Genomic DNA, 20,408 nt, shown 5'->3' on the forward strand with positions numbered 1-20,408 from the left:
CAGAGAGAGCACCCTTAAAGCAACACGAGAAGCTTCTGAGTTGTCTCTGTCCCTCAGGAATTTCCCATCCTTCTTATAGTGAAAACCCAGGGAAAAACAGAACGTATGTGATCTGTGGGAGCTGCTTGACTGTCACAAAACACTAAAACAAAGTCTCCCAACATGAGTAGTTCTAATTGGCACTACATACACACACATAGGCTTTGTTATCTAGACAGCTCAAGGTGAAAAATGATATCTGTTCTGATCTGATTACCCGTTCTCCCACATCAAAGCACACAAACATTCTTTACAATATTAAACCATTTTATTTCCCACAGTATGTAATCTTTATGTACATTCTACTATGAACAACGCAACAGTTCAGGCGATGAAACATCTACATTGACGGCATTTTCACCGTAGGTAAGGCAACAAGTACAAACTGAGGGACCCTGAGTGTATAAAATCAATCAGAGTCAATCACCAACACCTCTTACAGTCCTTTGAAGCTGAGTACATGTGACATATTAATCACTTGACTTGACTCTCCCGTCCTCAGAGTTTAGGACGGTAGCACCAAACACTGCTGCTGGTCAGACCGTAGTTCTCCTCTTGGACAGACTCAGGAAGCTCAAACTGGGCCAGCTGACACAGGAGTTGTCGGATGCCGTGTTCCTCAAAGTGGGATCTTCCAGGATCGCCGATCAGGACTTTTGTGCCGTGGGTTTTGATGCAGCAGTCCAACCAGCTGTGAAGGCTGGTGGCAAGGGCCTCATCGTAGAACATGTCACCCAGGAGGATCAGGTCAAAGCCTTCGGCTTGTGAACCGATCATGTTGTCAGTCAGACAAACAGGCGGCTCCAGGTCGTTCAGCTCACAGTTCATGTGGGTCGCAACGGCTGCAACTGTAACACAGTGTAATAACGTTCAATTACAAGAGAATTATCACTACCATTGTCCCTTCCCCCGCCCTACTCCCATTTGCTCTCCCCCCTTTTGACACATTCATGTCAGTTACAACTAACTCAGCATGTGACAGAGCCCCCCCCATCAAGGTTGTGGTGACTTATGTTTCTGTTTGCCACTTCCTTTTATTAAATTCAATTTCAGACTATTTATTCATATCTTGCACAGCACTGGAGCTCCATTGTCATTTCTATTCTGTTTCATTCTTTTTTTTTAGCTTATCTTTACCTTCTATTTAGGCAAATTTTACTCTTTTAAATCCTATTTGTCTTTTTATATTGCCTTGTGTTTCTTTTCTTAATGCCTTGTAGATCTCATGTAAAGCACTTTGAATTGCCTAGTTGTTGAAAGGTGTGATACAAATAAACTTGCACTGTGGCCTAAAAATCTCAAGCAATACACAAAATGTATTAAAGTTGGTAATACATCACACAGTACGTTTATCAGGGCATCAAAACAGTAACTAGTTCTCATCAAAACAGAGTCTGTTGTCGTCACCTTAAGATTATACAAACAGCAACAATTGAAAAATGTAAACAAAAGAGTTTACACTGCAGTAAATCCTACATTTATACAAGACATAATGATGACTATGACTGCACTCCACTGCAGTTAAGCTAGTTAGTTTAGTTAAATGTTTCTGCTCTGTATCTACCACAAATGTTGTTTTTTTATTCAAGACGTCAAACATTACACTAATGTTTAGGTTAACAATAATCCTTTAAAATACATTTGGCTTACTGTAATACAGTGATGTGTATTATTTGATATTAATCATAAAAGTAGTCTTTTCATAAAATGATATGCAGCACAAAGTTGCCACGTATGCAATGTTCCAGGTAAACAACTAGCAGATGTTGGGGCCCCATACTGATAAGATTGATTATTGTTGGAGGTGGTCTCCCTCGGTATGTGGGAGGTTATGCGATAGAGGTCAGGGTATGTGAAAGGTCATTCTGAGAGGTCTCTTTTCCTGACCCCTAGACTGCTGTCAAAATAACTTGTCTATCATCGGTTTTGGGGTACTGAGGGGCCCCTAGATTGAAAACAGAGGATTACAGACTCGTGTGTCATTGTAGGACCCCATGTATGCCTAAATGTATAAAAGGCGAGTTTGAACAGTGTTCGAGGCAGCAGTACTGATTCGGCTACGGGTGCTGTACAGGTCTAGATGCGCATGCCTGTTGATCCTGATCTTTGATGCAAATAAACTATATTATGTGAAAAGTCAGTATCAGCGGAGTTTCCTTCCATCATTGGATCATCACCTACATCTGGGAATTAAGAAGAAATTAACCACAACAGTAAAACTGAAAAGGATATAACATTATGTAAATCACAATTTGCACACTCAATTTGATGTGATAAAGAGTTTTGCACATTGACATTATGTTGAGAAAACTGCAATCGCAAAAATACTATAAAATATGAATGACATTGAATATGAATTTGATGACACTAGAAAAAAAATAACAGTAGATTAAGAGTCAAAATAAAGATAGATGCATACCAGTGTCAATGTCATTAGCAACTACATGAGCAGCACCACATAGTTTTGCAGCGATGGCTGAGGCTCCACAGCCGCTCCCCAGATCCAGAACTGTCTTACCCCGACACACTCCAGGGTTATCCAACAGATATCTGCAGAGAGGTGGCACTAAATCAGACTAACAGCACTAACTCACGCCCAGTGTCGGTGGTTTATTGTCAGGTTAACCTCTTACCTTGAGAGTGCCTGTCCTCCTGGCCAGTATATGGCCCAGTACGGGTCATCAAAAGGCCAGAGCTCTGGTCTTTCTCGCCAAAATCTGCAGTTTGGGGTGAACAGTCTCAGTCTGACTTCTGGAGTCAGAGTCTGCTCTCCCACTATCTCTGTGTTCTCTGAAATAAATCTCCGGATGTATTCATCAGACTGACAGCTGTCTGAAAAACATCTATGTCCGTTTGCCTGTTTAAATACTTTGAAAAACGTGTCAACATAACGAGTACACTTTTGGGGCGTTAAAAGTCCCAACATGATCATAAAGTGATTGGAAAACTGTAGCAGCTTAGCTAGCTAGCGTTCTTGCTAGTCATGTTAGCCACATAGCTGCTGTTTGGAGCGGCTTGTAATGTTTGTCGCTTCAGCTAAAAATCATGTGATGATGTCAGTAAAGAGCGACACCTCTAAACATCACAATGTTGACAGATAAAGGACAACAGACTTGTTAAATCTCCGTACATCTCCATCTGAGGCTATCTATTGTTGTTTTCCACAACACTATTGTGTCCGACCTCCTCAAAACGGGACACACAACCTGGGTTCCGCTCAAAAAGGTTCCTACAAATTTGTATTTGAATTTTCTGATATTATGAATACATAAAAAATATATTTTCAGTTCCTATATGTATTTGCAATATATAGATTAATATAATAATCTCTATATAATATATATCAATATATATATTGAATATAATCAATATAATCTGTTAACTGGAAAAAATTCTCTTTTTCAGCAATTCTTATCAAATTATTAACAGTATTACACACAACTTAAAGCTAAAACAAGACACAGATTCATGCATGTAAAGACAAAAAAATATGAAATTGAATAAAATTAATTAAAATTGCTATATATAGTTTATAATAATAATTATAAACTATGAATAGCATAAAACACAAACAGGGTGCTATGCATCAAACTGAAGCACGACACAGGATTTCCATAGTGGTTCTGTACAAGTAGAAAGGTTCAAAGTGAACACAAATCATGAAATTAAGTGTCTACTGTAGGTTTTAAAATGTGAAAATGACATGTGTGTGAGCAGATGGTTGACAAAGTCCCAGTCATTCTGTTTATCCCGTGGCAGTGGGGACTGGAGCCTGAGGCTGTAATTACAGCACCCCTTATGTTCTCATCTTGTGTAAAGATATTGCTTTTTGATGGAGGAGGTGGAGGAGTACTAATGGATAGTTTTCTTCCTGTCATTGAAGTAACCCAGAGCTGACCCCTGTGGCCGGGCCCAGCGCACCCGCTGATCTGCTCGGGATTGTTTTTATAGATGGCGGCTGTCTATGAGGGCCAGCGGGTGAAGTGAATTGATTTAAAACGGGAATTGCAACCTTGAGTCCTCGGTCTTGTGAGTCAGTGTGGCAGGAGGGCAACAATGTGTTCACAGAGAGATCAGATATACACACACACACCTGTGTCCTCCATTATCCCAGTTGTGATTCAGGCATCTGTTTATAGTGTTACATTTGCTTGTTGCACAGGCCTGAAACATTTGAAAAGCAATTTAAAGAGAACTATACAATACATAAAAATAAAATATTAAAAACAGTTTATGTGCAAAAACACCTGACCACAGCCAATAAATTCTACTAAAGATGTTTATATTGTCATAATTCTGTGGCTGACTAATAAAAACTAGTCCAGGCTTTGTCGTAACAGAATGTTTGTTTTCCTTTTGATTGTGTTAGTCACGATTATGCAACTATGAAATGTGCTTTCTACATCCCTCCCAGCAGACACTACAACACTGTTGTAAGAGTGTTTTTCTTTTTAAAGGCTGAGGTTAAATCCTGACAGATGATGCTCCACGTGGCTCTCTGTGTCACAGCATTTCCACACATCGTCCCTCACAGAGAAACCGGTAGAGTCACAGCTGACCTCATTTCATTTTAAAATCAAGCCTTTAAGCTTTTTCGCCATTCTGAGCATGTTGGGTAAGGTAGGTGTATGTATCAGTATGCTTTTTCTTCCGTCTCTCAGGTTTGTCCATTTTAAGAATATTCAGCTACATTGCTCCACAGTATTGGCCCTGCCCAGCAACAACTATCAGAATCCTTAAATCACCTTCCCCTTCCTCGGATCCTCTCTCTGGATGATCTCTGACTAGAGACATTCCTGATGTTCCTTCAGTAAATCAACATGCCACTCCTACTTGATAAACTCCCACCATAAAAGCAACTTCACCCCAAATCACCAAACCTTTCATCAGTGAGTGAAACACGTTCCCACCCCATTTACTCGAGAAGCTTCTCTGTTTCCCCATTTCCCCACATCCCAGGAGTTTACAGGAATGCAAGCTGCAGAGACAAAGCACCTAATGCCTTTAACCTCTTACAGCATGAAAGAGTTTTTTTTTTCCCTTATAGAAGAAATTGAAGTAATATAGTGCTGTACCTCTGAAAATATTGCCAGGGAACCTGTGGGAGTCCTTGAAGGATTCCCAGGGAAACGATAAAATCTGAGAAATAGCTTAATTTTGCTTTGGAGGTCAGTGGTGAGACGCAAATGTAGTTTGGATGGTCCTTTATATAAAGAAGTTTGGAAACTGAGGTATAGATTAAACAACACAAGGAATGCAGTCTTGCAGTGGCCACATTTGTACTAGAACACCACGGAAATTACTTTTATATACAAATGTTTCACTTGATGCCTCACAATTCAATACAGGCACTTCAGTAGTCAAAGTGGACTAACTAGTAAGTAAACAAATGCTGTAGCTCCCCCTGCTGATCAAGCTGGTTATTTCTGCAGAATAAAGAATCATTCTCTGATGTTTCATTCAAACAAGAGCATCATGTGCGTCATGAGAGTGTGAGATGAGTGGAACCAGAGTCCCACTTAACAAACCTTGTCAGAGGGTGGAGTAAATGACAATGAGTAAATGGCAATGAAATGAAGAAGAATCTGGATCAATGTGCAAAAATGACCATGGCCACTGCCAGGCAGAGGAGCAGAAAGAGGAGCAGGAGGAGAGTGTAGTCGAAGCGGTAAGCAGAGAGTAGTATGCAGTGAGGCCGCAGGGAGGTAGTGTGTGTGCCGTGATGATGATGATGAATGATGATCAATTCAGTTGGGCCGATTTTTTGTCCCAGTCCAGTCCTGGTTTACATACAACACTTGACCCCACCTTCAAAGGTAAACTAACAGCGTGGAATTCAGTCTCTTGAGGAACAACCACACATTCTAGGAAACGTGTTGGGAAGTAACGCTGGATTTCAGTGGATTTATGAATAATTTCCTTGTTCACTATGAAGAACTATGTCAATTGGTGCTAATTACAAGGGAGATAGCGTAATCAGAAAATAAATGATTCATTGAAAGTAAATATAAACATTCATTCAAATTGCTTTATTATTTGAATCTTTATTCTCCACAGATGTTGAATGTGTGCTTGCCTGTAGACACATTTTACATTTGTTCATGTTCAGCTGACGTGCTGTGCAGTGACTGAAAGACTCAACGGTTGTGCCAGCAATTAATTGAAATTCATCAATTAGAAGTGTGCTGAGCGAAAATGGTCTCTATTTTCCTTATAATTATTATCAAATTGCAGAGTCCTCTCCAGGCAACTGTGAACTACTATTTTCTAAGAAATTATAGGAAACTATGGGACACCTAAAATAAAGTGTTTCTCTCATTTGCGTCAGATGACAGGAGCCAGGATTCCAGAGATAATAAGGTCATGAATCAATCCCCCCAAATATATAAAGATCTGTTTGAATTTCTCAGACATTATTCATTTATTTAGCTATTCAATTGCATTTTATGCTGTTTTATTTAAATGAAAAAGGTTGTGCATGTGTTTAAATTTCCACTGGAAATCCACACAACTAAAAGACTGTCTCAGAACTTTGTCTTCTTTTTACCTATACATATTATGCATACTGTATTTCTTTCCAGGAAATGTCCTACACAATTATTAGGAAATTATGGACCTGTAAAATAATGCTGTTTCAACGCTCCCTTCATACTGCCAGGAATGAGACTTTGGTGGACTAATACTGAATTTGATCTAAAAGTAGTCAAATTTGAATTTACTGAGACTGGAATCAGCCTTACAAAATGTTTACATTTTTAAGTAGAATGTAAACTCCCCAAGGTCGCACGAAACCCTAAACATCCAGTTTCCACAGCAGTAGCTTCAACCCTGGATGAAGATGAAAAGGCTGCAGGTAATGCTGTGTTGATTTAGTATGACCACCTGCCAGTTTTCTGCTGACTTTACACCAAGCAGGCTGCAGCTTAAATAATACATAAATATATCTAACCTGATGACACCAAGGAATTCTACATCAATACATAAAATATCACGTATAAAGTCATCCTATACCCACAAAACATGGTGTCCCCTCCTGGTTTGAGAGAAGCGGCTTCTGTTGGTCTCTGGACATGTCTGGCTCAGTAGACAAATATCCACAGCAGGACGCCAGCAGAAACACTTGCCAGGAAATTCAGACTGCATCATTTATTTAGAGAGCTTACTCTTTGATTAATACAGATCAAAACAATGAGCTGCACTGAATTGATTTTCCTCCTTTTGATTATTACTGCATGTGATTGGGAGAACAGCCAAATAATCAAACAGTACGCTCAAGTTGGAACTTGCATTCACAGGTCGCTGCCACAGGACCGATCACATCCACGCGATATGCTTCACTGTCAAAGGAAGCTGATAAAAAAAGATTTACACAATGGTATCTCGTAGCTATTCTTGTATTACTAGCAACTCATTTCTCCAGTTATGCAAATATCCCAATTAATATGCTTCTGAGGAATAAAGCTTTGTGCAAGAGTGAGCTCAATAATATCCTCAGAAGAACGAGTGGTACTTCTGTTTTCATATAAGAGAGAACGAGGGGGAGAAGAACTCTCAGTGCATAATGTTTTCTCTCGCTCATGATTTTGTTGACAAAGACTCACAGTAACAAAACACAATTACTTCTGATGTTCACTGATTTCTCTCTGTATTTGTTCCTTCTCTCTTTTTGTGTGTGTCTTTGAAATGACTTCTACCATTTTGCTGAGGGAAGTTGGAAAGAAATTAAGTAATTTGCTGAAATTGTGAAAATGTGTTATGCTTTGTCAGGCTGAAATGTCAGCGTGCGAGCAGCGGACGGCTTGGGAACACATTTATGAAAGACAGACGATGTCCATCTGTGGTGAAATACATGGATGAGCTGTCACCTCAGCTATAAGGTGCGATATATATATATATATATATATATATATATACACACACACACATGTATGCTGTATGCATGCAGTGTGTCAGCTAAGTGGCATATGGTGAAATAAGCACACATCTGCTCTGAACACTAAACATCTATATTTTCTGATTCATTTAATAAATGCAATTGAGCTGCGCTTGTTTTATTCCATTCCTTTGTCTTTATTGTGAAACCTACATCAGGGTTCCCATACAATGAAACAAATGAAGTCCATGTCAAGTGTCAACAGTTCTCTGAATCAGGAGATCATTTTCTTTTTTAAGAGGGGAACCATGGGAACAGCACAAGATGAGCGACATCCACACATACAAACCTACACACATACGCACACATACGCACACAGACACACACACACACACACACACACACACACACACACACACACACACACACACGTGTAACTGCATGTGCTTGTTTGTGTTTGTGTTTGTGTCGGTGCAGCTGCATATGCATTTACCAGACTGACTGACAGGCAGATCACAGCCTTAAGTATTACAATGCACAGGACATCAATCTCATTAAATCAGGTTACACAAATGCTGATTGACAACTGAGCTGCTTCCAAACAGGAATGCAGACAATGGTCCCTCTCATCCATGTCCTTGTCTATACAAAAAAACCCCAGAAAAATCCCAGCTGGAAGACAAAAGTTTCACTGATAAAAACCCATTATCTGTTTAATTAGCTTTCTTTGTTCTGTCAAAGAAATTAGCTGCTCTTCATGTCTAAGGTTTTGCGGATCATCACCAAATAAATCAATTAAATATTCTTTAAAGAAATGCAGCTCTTCATGGTTTTCATTCAGAGCGTTGGGCTGACTTTTTTTATTTTTTTATTTTTTTACAGATGGTGACCAGACGTCATTTAAATTGTCAGATGGAAGCAGAGTCCCTGCAGAGCAGTGTGTGTGTGTGTGTGTGTGTGCCTGTGTAGTGCACACTTTGTAACGCCAGCCACGGTGACACACAGCTTGCAGGGAAATGGAGAGAAATGAGACTAAACAGACACGGTCAGAGTAGAGAGTGACAGGGAGAGAGAGAGAGAGAGAGAGAGAGAGAGGGGAGTTTTTCTTCCGAGTTACAGAGAGAGAGGAAGAGAGAGAGAAGGAGAGAGTCTTCCGTTCTCATCTGTGATATGAAAACCCACCTCTATCAGAAAGTTTTTGGCACAATACGCTGAGCTGAAGCTGCTACTCCCCTGAGAGCTGCACACACATGTCACCTCAAAACAGAACAAAATAGGCCATTTCCCCTGAAAAGACTTGTGTTTCAAAGGCAGTTGTAAGATGTGAAGCAGAGGGAGGCAGCAGGGCTCCCTGGTGGATAACACTTACAGAAGATAACGGAGGGGGGGGGGGCGGAGCACACATTGCAGCCAGCAGACTCATCTCTCTAAATACTCTCTGTGTCAAGCAGTTTGAATCACCAGCAGGCGACCATGTCTAACGTCCCAGGAGAGCACTTGGAGAGCGGGTCACTGCTCGGTGCGCTGCTTGATCTGAAAGGAGTGTTTGTGCTGAGGGAGAAAATAGATGGAGCGCGGTGGGGAGGATTTCCCAGGTAGTTCAAGGTTAAAGCAGAACGCTCATGTGCAGACGACATGCGGAGATGGAACTACAGAGAGAGCACAGGTTTCTATCGTGTTGAGAAAGTTGGGCGTGTTGACATTGTACATTGTCAGAGGGAGATGATACCTTTAAATACATCATTAATCTCAACAGTACGCACGGGCCTTTATTTAGGTTCTCACATACGTTTTCAGCCCCTCTGCGATGACCACCATGTAACTGTAACAGAGGAACTATTCACTGTCGGTTAGCTGCCCTCCTCTGCAGCAAGGCAATATGTTTTACCTCCATCTTCTGTGGCACATTTTAAAACACATATGTTGTAGAGATGGTGGCAGGAGGTGATGTTTGCTTTACTTCAGTGAGAACTCTTTGCTTATTACCTCCGGCACGCTGTGACTCAGCGATTGTCTTAAAGATCCTCCTTTCCTGGGAGGCTTGTGGAAGCAGAAGCACCGGTGGGCGAGAAGAGCACCAGACAAACACCACCCAAGCTGTTATAAGGATCTCCACAGAGTTCTGCAGGAACGAGTCCTGAAACACGGAAATTAGTGAGCATTTTTGCACTCCTGGTTCCCCTGTCTCAAAGCAAATGGGGTTTTTGAATGGGTTTTAGGTTAGATGCCCGAAGTCGCATAAGCTTAAGAGATTTTCACTGCTTTTACATGTCTTAAAAAAGGCGGTTGCTAACAAGTGGCTAAATTAGACTGCAGTGGTTGTCCGGGACATTAAATGTCTCCATGCCAACTTTACTCAGCTTTCCTGCATTCTCTTTTCTGACTTGTGACAGCTGGGGTGTTTCTCCACAGAGCAATGGCGTCAATAACCTTTAGAGTTTTACAGTTGAAATTATCAAAGATTGAATCTGATGTTAAGCTTATTGTCATGGACATAGCTTATATAAAAACCCAACTTGTTTGTTTGGGCTTCAGGACAAACCGACATATCAAAGAGAACACAGAAATGGTCAGAAAGACCAACGTCCCAGACAACAGTGCTAGAAATATCAATACCCTTGCTAATAACCAAATCCAGTGTGTGCCCTTGGTTGTGTGTGGATCCTTTCACATGTTGCAACACATCAAAAGTTTTAAATAGTCCACAAAATTCCTTGGGAGTTTTGTCTTTGGGATTATCAAAGTGAATGTTAAAGTTATGACAAAATCTGTTGAGATAACAGAAAGCAGCTCAGTGAAGTTGACCTGTAAAGGTCTGTAAATTGTTAACAGTGGGATTTTTGGTGTGCCTTTCAACACAGTGCAAAGATATTCAAAGGAGGCAAAATCACCACATGATAACTACTTGCATTGAAATGAGCCTTTAAATATAGCAGCAAACCACCACATAAAATAAAAGTTTGAAGGGGCTGACTCAATGAGAACTGGTGCACTGCTACTATCATCTAGTCGTTTCAGTTAAGTTGTAACAAAAATTCTGAACATAATGGTCTGATCTTTTTTTACTGTGCAAAGTGCAAAACCCAACATCATGAACATCAATGAAGGATATAAAGGCCACGATAATGTCTGCTAAACATCATCAAATGGCTATACAACAAACTAAAACTTACAATTTAGTTTTCAATCCAAAACGTGTAAACAACAGGCCCTTCTTTTTGTGTCAAACTTTTCCTCATGGAGAGATTTTACTATCTACTGTGGTTTGACAACCTTTTCTCAACACTAAGAAAACACAAACCACTTTTACCAAGAAGACGTGTAAACAGCCCCATTGCTCTTGGTGCAAGACACGCTTTTCAACAAACCTGAGACAATTTCAATAAGTCTCCAGGACCTTTTTGCCACTAGTACTTTTGTAGTTTATAGCTTGTTTTTTATGTTTCATAACATAACATTCATTTTGTTTTCTATCCAGATTCAGCAGGACATTCTGAATGAGCTCGAAAGCATACTTAATGTTTTTTGGGTACTCAGCCTGGAGGACATACAGCCAGCCATACAAATACAGGAGTGCATCAGGCCAGCACTCTGCAACACAACCTGATCCTCAAGGACGACCTTGACTTCACAGAGATGGAAGAATAGCACCATGTTTACATACTCGCTCTGATGGTGATGATGACTGTTATAAGGCTTCGTGTTGGGTGTTACCAAAGCGGTTATGTATCTAGAGAAGCAGTAAAGCCCTCAAAGAGGCAACACACAAGCAGGGTTATCAACTGGATTTTGAATGACATATAATACACTGGGATCAGCCGCTTCCTTGTTGTGTCAGACAAAGATGATGAGCTCGATGCAGTCGACCACTATGAGGACAGCGGTGGTCAGCACATATTACTGTACTACCAGAGTGTGAGAGCAGAGCACATTCCCACAACACCCAGTAATCCTGATCAAGATAACAGACCTGCAGCAGATCCTCAGGTCCTTTGATCACCAATTGATAGATCTTATCTTATCCAGGATCAGAGCTCTGTTTACCAGCACTTGCTATTCAGTTAAAATTCTGAGACCAAGTGTCTCTAATCAGCAAAAGAATAACCGAGTGTATGGCTTAAGAGACTCAAAACACGGACAAGAACAAACTAATAAACCTCATAATTATGCAAATAACGATCTAACCCCAGAACACAAGACGCTCCAACCAAGCCGACCTTTCCTCTGCTGTTTATGGTACAAAAGACGCCCATTAACAAACTTAAGAACCTTAAAATCCACTGGACACAAGGCTCAAGAAATGTGAACAAATAACACTCACATATCAGGTTAGACCTGTGGCAGAGGCCAAGATCAAGCCCTGACGTGCATAAACTGAAGAATAATTGTATTCTTTCTACTTTTAATTGTCTATGTTCGTGCTGACGTGCAAATGTTATTATTAAGGCTCTTGTAGCTTTATATAATCAAGGTTTAATTTAGAAAATGTTTAATGTTGAAGTATCATCATTAGGTTTACCACTGCCTTGTTTGGTATAATTTTAAAGTTCTAACTTTCCACATTAGTCATTAACTGTGTTTTACAATGAACTATATGAGTGCTGATCCTAAAGAATGTAAATAAAACCAGGTTCTTCCTTTTAGAGTTTAGTTAACAGCTGAATGACAGTGCCATCGGTCAAATGCCCTCTAAAGGAGACGACCAGATTTCTCATCACAAAAGATTGCTACCTGGAACCTAACCTTTGTGTGCAACTCCTGTCTGATGCCTGCATTGACTGGGCTCCAGCTGACTACCCAACCACCACCAGAACCTCCTCATTGAACCAAAGTGACATGGTCTGCAGAGGCAAATGGAAGTAATGATCTGCACTTTTGTGTGTCTTATATAGACCCTGAAGTTTTCAGATTATTTAGGGTTTGGTCGATTCTGTCCCCAAATTGCTATTTTCAAATGATTGACAGATGATCAATATCATTAGTTTAATGTGCCGAGGTTTTGAAATAACTGTCTCTGAGATGTTTACTGCCACCCCAATACAAATGAGGCGAATAGAATTTCATTTGTGATGCTGAAATCATTGAAAAATTACATTTGAAACACAATCATAAGCAGCGTGTCTTTCCACAGGCCTCACCGTCAATGGTTTCAACTGGAACTACTTTCTACCAAAGAAACGTATCACACAGCGTGGCATCATCATCCACAGACTGAAATACAATGAAATAAATAATATATAATGGCTCATCCTTTGGACTGATAAAGAACGTGTCTCGTGTCATTACCTCTCACAGGACTTACCTTCACTGTTTATAGCTGTAGGTCATCTGAATTATTCACTGGACATTAGTCACGTCACATGCATAGTCCTCTAATCTCATTTAAGCACACACCGCTTCACACAATACTTCTTTTGCTTTATTGCAGCTCTCCCTAAATGACGTCTGCAGCCATTAACAGTATAGTGATTTGGTGTTGTTTGGGAGTTAGTGCTCTCAGGTATTTGCGCTTTCATCACTTGTTCGCTTGGTGATTCATGTCTTCTGTTACATGAATCCTGCATGTGTGTGATTGTTGCTCTGATCTTTCTGCAGTGCTCACATAATCATGCAACACCGTAGTCATCACTCACTGTGTCATATGCAAGCACCAACCTCTGGGTCTGAAAAGTAAAGCCGATGCGGAAGAGACTTAAACCTGCATTCTTGCATGACCAGCAGGGTCACTTCTTCAAAAAGAAGTCCGATTGTATAGAAGTCTATGAGAAAAAGATGTATTACCTCAGTAAACATTTGCCTAATGCGTTTATGGTCTCAGCCACTAGTTTCAAGTCTTCTTCAATACAGCATGATGTTCATTTTGTAAATTATGGTCCCATTTAGAGTAAAATAGACCATAAAGCAGGATATTCTTTAGGGCATGTCTACCTTGTGACCTGACACTCTAAGGAGTCGGCTGTTCATTTTTTTCCGGCAAGTACATTTACAAGCTGACTTTGTTAGCTGCTACTTTGAATGTGCCAAGTGCGGTCAGGTTGCCGGTATAGGTAGGTGTACATATTCTCTTTCGGTTCTCAGATCCCCAGCTCCACCCTCTCAACCAAATATGGTCACTTCTGGTTCCACAATGACAAACTCGAAGCTTCAAAATGGTAGTCCACAAAATTTGTGCCGGTTATGGATACAGTCCTTCAAATGAGCCCCATTGATACTTTAGGACATCTGGTATTGCAGTGTTTAAATCTCATTGAAGTCATTCCTGCATTGTTTATTGATATCAGACACTATTATTATCTGCTCACACTACTCAGTGCAGTTGTAGTAAAAACAAATTTCAATTCTTTCCCACAAAGCCAAAATAAACAAACGTGCTGACATTTTGTTTGTGTTCAGATTTAGATTGAATTTAATAAATTCCCTTTCCACATTTAGGTACCGTTGTAATTCACGCTGGGGGCCCTTGCGACAAAAGGGCACAGACGTTGTTGTCTTGAAGGAAAAAGTAGGTCACATATTTAATAATGATGTGTATTACAAATATGCACAACAAGACTGATGTGGAAAAGATTGGCAGGGATTTAAAAGGTGAAGGATCCAAGGATTTGGGGTCCCCGGCCTGCAATGAGGGAGCAGTTGTCGGTCATTAGCGTACCAAAGAGTAACACCATAAACTGGTAAAATGCTAGCTGTTTCCCCCTGTTTCAAATCTTTGCCAAGCTAAGCTTATCGGCTCCTGGCTCTATAGCTCCATACTTAACGTAGCTACAGACATGAGAGCGGCAGTAATCTTTTCATCTAACTCTTGGAAAGAAAGCAAGTTGTAAAGCAAGTGTAATGTATGTTTGTTGTGTTTTCTAAAACTGTCAAAAATACAACAGTCTTTGAAATCTTTAGCATGATGGTCAAACTATCAGCAAGCGACTTTACAGTGAAAATACAAGTATTTGCGTTCAGAAACCCATTTTCATTTGAACCCTAAAGGTAAATGAAGTAGAATTTTTAGAGGTAATATGGTATTCTTCACTCACTTAAGGCCACATTTTGTGCTATATTATCTCATCATAATTTCACATATCATCTACATAATAATTAGAACCCTCTAACCCTTCAGAAACAAATAGCTCAAGCCTGACATGTCTCTTGCATTATGTCTCTTGCTTGAAAAAGCCTCTGCTCCTCTGATGTAAAGAACATTATTAATGCTTCCTGGCTTAGATATCCCATTAGCCATGTTGTCAGGCCCTGCAAACCATGAATGTGAAGACTTCGAAGCTCTGAAAGAAGCAGCACAATGTGGTAGCATAGCAACAGATCAATGTAGATTGGATGGGATGGGAAACAGGTGTCTTTGGAGTTCCTATATTATTTATTACATGAATGTGTGAAGAAAATCTCCTCAGACAAGGGCTGCTTAGGCGTGACGTGTACGTCGAGGCTCTTGGGTGTCTTAATGCTTCTTATGTGAACTTATAGTCCAAGAATAGCAACTTGGCAACTGAGGAGATGGAGAGAGACACCATTCTTCTGCTACAGCAGGCTTCGTCGTGCTACCTTCAGGACGTGTCGTCTTCCTGTCCTTTCTTCAGCAGATTGGATTAGCTGCAAGCTGCTGCAATCCTACGGTTTCTCTGTGGACCAGCAGGTGGCCGGAGCAACTGGGTGGCTCTAATTGGGGGAGAGCAGCAGGATTCCCCCTCCAGAAAGTCACAGTCTCCCTGGTGGTCTGTGGCACACTAGCATGCTTTTCATTACCCTGAGCAAACCCTGAGCACGCTGCCTGGCCACAGCTAAACAAATAACACAAAACAATTCAAGGGAAGAAGGGAAACAGTAGCAACAACGCAGCTTTAAGACTCAGGATGTTCATCAGATGCATACAGTACTGGCAGATTTTAAGATGTGCACCAAGTAAGCACAGTGATAAATCGACTTATTTTTTGTTTGGATGTAAACATGTGTATGTGTGTATGATTATTTCCCCCCACAAACACTGCCCTCTCAATTTCATCACATTATTTCTGCACCAGTTTATTTTTCACAATTTTTTCCTTCCTTAGAACCAGCCTACATCTATTCATGGAAAAAAGATAATATTTTATATAAGATTTCACACCATCGCTGTGTAGCTTAGAGCCCCACTCTCACCAGTCAACATGTCTCACATTCAGTCAATTTATGGTGGATTTTTGGTGTTTATCAAAATAATGGAAAGTATTTCATGTGCTGCATGGCTGACACAGTCGGTATTCATCTTTCAGGGTGAATGAACAAGAGATTTTTTATGGTTCCATCCATCTTTCTAAAAACCCTTTATAATATTATATTGCTATGGAAATGGTCAGAGCCTGCCTGACCATCCTGGATTCTGTTTATCTGGTATGTTTGAATTCATTATTTCCCTATTGAAAAAGCAGAGAATGAACTACTGCATAAAAGATAAAGGAAACACATATGGGCTACTGTATTCACTCTCCTCCTTTGTTCAAATGGATTGCTAATGAATATGAATCTGAATGTGTGAGTTGATTGAATATTATCTATTTGAATTAGTAGTAGAGTTAGTATCATCTGTTTGAAAAGCCCCTGTGAATGATCTCAAACTGCCACCCTTTTGATGGCTGGATTATTCAGTTTTGCTCTTTGTGTTGCCAGAGTGAATAGCTTGTCAGGTTGTTTCCTGACAGCGAGGTCAGTCGATAATGACGGAGCACTGTGTCGGCCCCCCAATCAATGCTGTTTTTCTTACATTTCCTCGGGCCAAGTTGATTTGATAACTCAAAGATGTTGCATATTAGATTGTGCAGTTAAATATAGCTGTCATGTTGTCAGATGGTGAGTGATGATATTTGTGTTTTTGTGCTCACCACATCAACTCTCCTCTTTTGAATTTGTGGGCTGATTTGGTGCACAGATGAAACACTGGAGCACCAGAGGGAAGAACAAAATGTTATTAAACTTTTTTTCCCCATAAAATTTCAATATTTCATTGCGTTTCTATTTTGGGTGCTTTGTATATTCAGACAGTTCAGTTCACTCCAAAGGCAGAGTGGTGTTAAAGCTTAATGCTTTGGGTGTGTTGGCTCTCATTTTGAGCGTGGACATGCATTATTTGGCTATTTTAATTTCATTTACCCAAAAAAAGACTACATTTTTCATTTCAAAATTATGTTTTGTTGCACTTTGTATAGAGCACAGTTTATTTCTTTGACGTATGTAAGTAAAGGGTTAACATCCAGTGAGGGACTTAACTTGCCAGCAGGCACAGGGCTCAATCATTTTAATCAGATTTTCACAAAACCATGTGCAGGAGCCAACGCTTCTTGGTATCTCTTTTGGAATATATATTTTCTATTGGCAACGGTGGATTCACACACTCTCCCATTTGAGGTGAGGCCATTTTGTTTATCCCATTACAGACAGGAGCTCTGATTCTAAGAGCCTGCTCAAAAATGTGATTTGTCCCGATAAGCCAATAAATGCTCCTTCATCAGTTTAGTGTTCAAACCCATTAAAGGAGCACTCTCCTTAGCAGAACAGAGATAAAAACAAGACTGAGTCCAAACAGCCCCTCGAAAGACGCTCATTGATCTGGGGGATCCGATAAATATGCTTCTATATCTCGGCTGAATGTCAGTGACTGAATCTCAAAAAAGACAAATCAAATTTCGAGTTGTTTTTTTGCAAGTCAGGGAATATGTTTCAAAACTATCAAACAAAATTTTAAATATTTTTCTTGCAACTTTAGCACAAGTTGGCAGCTTTGAATGGGAGCAGGTGAAACCCAGGCTCAGGTGGGCAGAGAGCACATTAATTTATACAGTAAGGTGAACCCAACAGAGTGAATTGGTCTGGAAACGCCTGTGAATCCCAACAACACAGGAGGTCTGCAGGGTCTATCAGGCCTAAACTGTCTGCAGGGAGGCAGGCGACAAGATGGTTCACGTTAATTAAATCTGCCATATGTCGGCACTCTCACATCCCAGGCAGCATGTCCCACAGCACAGCAGACGCGACAAACTATCAATTGTTTTGGAAATGAAATCTATTAGGGCTTGAACATGAGAGAGCGAGTGAATCAGCCAATTGCTGCTTCGGTCCTCTTCCAGACAGGTTTTACAGCTTGGCAGACATCAGAGTCGCCCGTTCGAAAGCTTGCCAAAGTTACTCAAGTTACACATGGTCGTCTGTCCTGTTATTTCTTGCTTTGATCTTTGCAGTACTTTATTGTTCCAAATGAAAATATTATAAAGTAAATGATGTTTGAATGATTGTTTTTCCTTCTGGGTGTTAATTGAAGCCACGATGGCTTCAGATGGACCAGATGGAGGAAAGATAACTTCAGATGGATCCTCACATGTTTTTATTTGGTTTCTGAATTGAGTAATTTCACACAATGCTGAGGCTCACAGAATCTACTTGCAGTGGCATCAAGAGAGGCTCTTAAACTTGCTCTCTTAAACTTGGGAGAAAGATCATCTCTGTTGAGAGGACCATCATCAAAGGAGTTTATTGCCACTAATTAGATCGGCGTCTTTGAGAACCCCTGAAGGCTCTGTCAATTCACTCTTTGTTGTGATCATTTACACGTGGAGTTTCTGTTTTCTTTTTGCTTATTCTCTGTTGTAAGTTTGTAGTTTGAGTGGATGGACTCTCTGGATACTTTGGTCGATAGCATCCTCATGGAGCAAAGCTTGATGGGCCTAAAGATCAATAATTCCTCAAACTGCTTCAACAGGGATTAACTACACCTCTGAGAGAGCTTCTGAGGTCCAAGCTCGGCTCATTTAACAGCTAATTAGATGCTTTATATTGAACATATGGTTCTTGTGAAGCCTCTGTTTCAGCAGAACATATAGTTAATGCTGAATTTGCACATGCTGGTTGGTGGGAATACTGTGGCCCTGCTTTGGCTGATAATGAATGGGATCTATGGTTTCAAGTGTATTCGCCTTCAGTAGCTGTAGAGGTTTCTGTTTTATTTTTGTTTTGATCAATAGCATTCGTTCACTTGAGTAATGTCAAATTATCTGGTGGAGTGGTAACACTTTACCACATGGAGCACAAAAATGTGAGTAGTTACTAACCAGAGAGAAACTAATCTGGAAGTTGAGTTAAGTCAATGGCTACTAGTTAAGAGCATAGACTGTATAAGATAAATGGACGTAGCCACCGTGACGTAACGTTTTGCCTCGAGTTTGGCATTTTGGCCGTCGCCAGCTTGGATTTGGAACCAGAAGTGACCATATTTGGTCAAGAGGGTGGAGTGGGAGAGCTCAGAACCTGAAGACAATATGCACGGCCACCTATACCAGCAACCTGACTGCTAACAAAGTAGCTGCTAACAAAGTTAGCTTGTAAATGTACTTACAGGAAAAAACGAACAGCCGACTCCTTAGAGTGTCTTTTAGTACATCCAAACTCCTCTATCCTGATTGACAGGTCGTCGTTGTAGCGACTTGTCATTTTCTCATAGACTTCCATACAATCAGACTTATTTTTGGAACCAATGGAGTCGCCCCCTGCTGGCCATGAGAAAGAATGCAGGTTTAAGGCACTTCTGCTTCACTTTTCAGACCCGGAGATCGGTGTTTGGTTCAGAACTAATCAGGAACAACTTATGAAGAAAGTAGTCGTTATTCTGATTCACAGATACTTATATAAACTAATCATTGCCTAATGATTAATTAAAATAGTTTCCTCTGTTGTAACTCATCATTATCTACTATATAGTTATTCAGGATATACACCTTAACCTGATTAATTATGAGGCTGTTCCTGATTCGTTACTTAATAACTACTCCCATTTTTGTGCACAGTATTGTAACGGTGGAGTGGAGTTTTTAAGCACAATTCCCTTTAAAACCAGAGCAAATCATCATGACGCCGGAGTGGCGCATCGATTGTCCCTCCATTATTGGATCAATCAAGCCGGCCTGCCACTGGCAACTTCCCCTTCCTATTAGATTTCAAGACAAATTGTGCAGCAGATTCTCTGTTCATTACTCTTCAGATACCAAACTAATGTCTATCTGTGTTTTGCGGTAATCATGCTCGTGCTCGCTCTTGTTAATGTGGCTGCAGACAGTGTCTGTTGTGTGTGGAATAAAACACAGCCATGACGCAGAGGAGACCAGACTACACTACAGGTCCCTTCATAACAGACTCCTCTGATTATATTTATGAAATTCAATTACTCTGACACAGACAGATGGACTTGCTGTCAGTGGGGACGCTCGTCATTTGTTAGCATCAGCAGACATGTCAGCCCTGAGGTACTGATGGGGCCGAGGCTGTGTGACTGGAAACAAAAGTAGGGAGGGAAAGAAAGAGAGGGAGAAGAAGATGGAGGAGAGGTAGAGGAGACCCAGTGATCAAGTTTTACAAGCAGACTGACGTACTGTAGCCCTGAAGAGCCTGCAGTCATTTAAAGGAATAGTTCAATGTTTACCTTCTCTCCGAGAGTGGGATAAAAGGTTCGCGATCAAAATCGTGTCTG

At 40.5% G+C, this 20,408-nt stretch overlaps 1 protein-coding gene across 1 annotated transcript; it reads right to left on the reverse strand.

Moving 5' to 3' along the window:
• On the reverse strand, window positions 1–3,042 carry etfbkmt (electron transfer flavoprotein subunit beta lysine methyltransferase). Its single transcript, XM_070907932.1, has 3 exons — window positions 2,673–3,042; window positions 2,459–2,589; window positions 1–887 (listed from the first exon to the last, which is right to left on the reverse strand). The coding sequence occupies exons 1-3, from the start codon at window positions 2,969–2,971 to the stop codon at window positions 538–540; spliced, it is 780 nt and encodes a 259-aa protein (XP_070764033.1). The 5' UTR covers window positions 2,972–3,042; the 3' UTR covers window positions 1–537.
• Between the last annotated feature and the right edge of the window lie 17,366 nt (window positions 3,043–20,408).

This window comes from Enoplosus armatus, chromosome 6 (genome assembly GCF_043641665.1).
Source record: "Enoplosus armatus isolate fEnoArm2 chromosome 6, fEnoArm2.hap1, whole genome shotgun sequence".
Lineage (NCBI taxonomy): Eukaryota > Metazoa > Chordata > Actinopteri > Centrarchiformes > Enoplosidae > Enoplosus > Enoplosus armatus.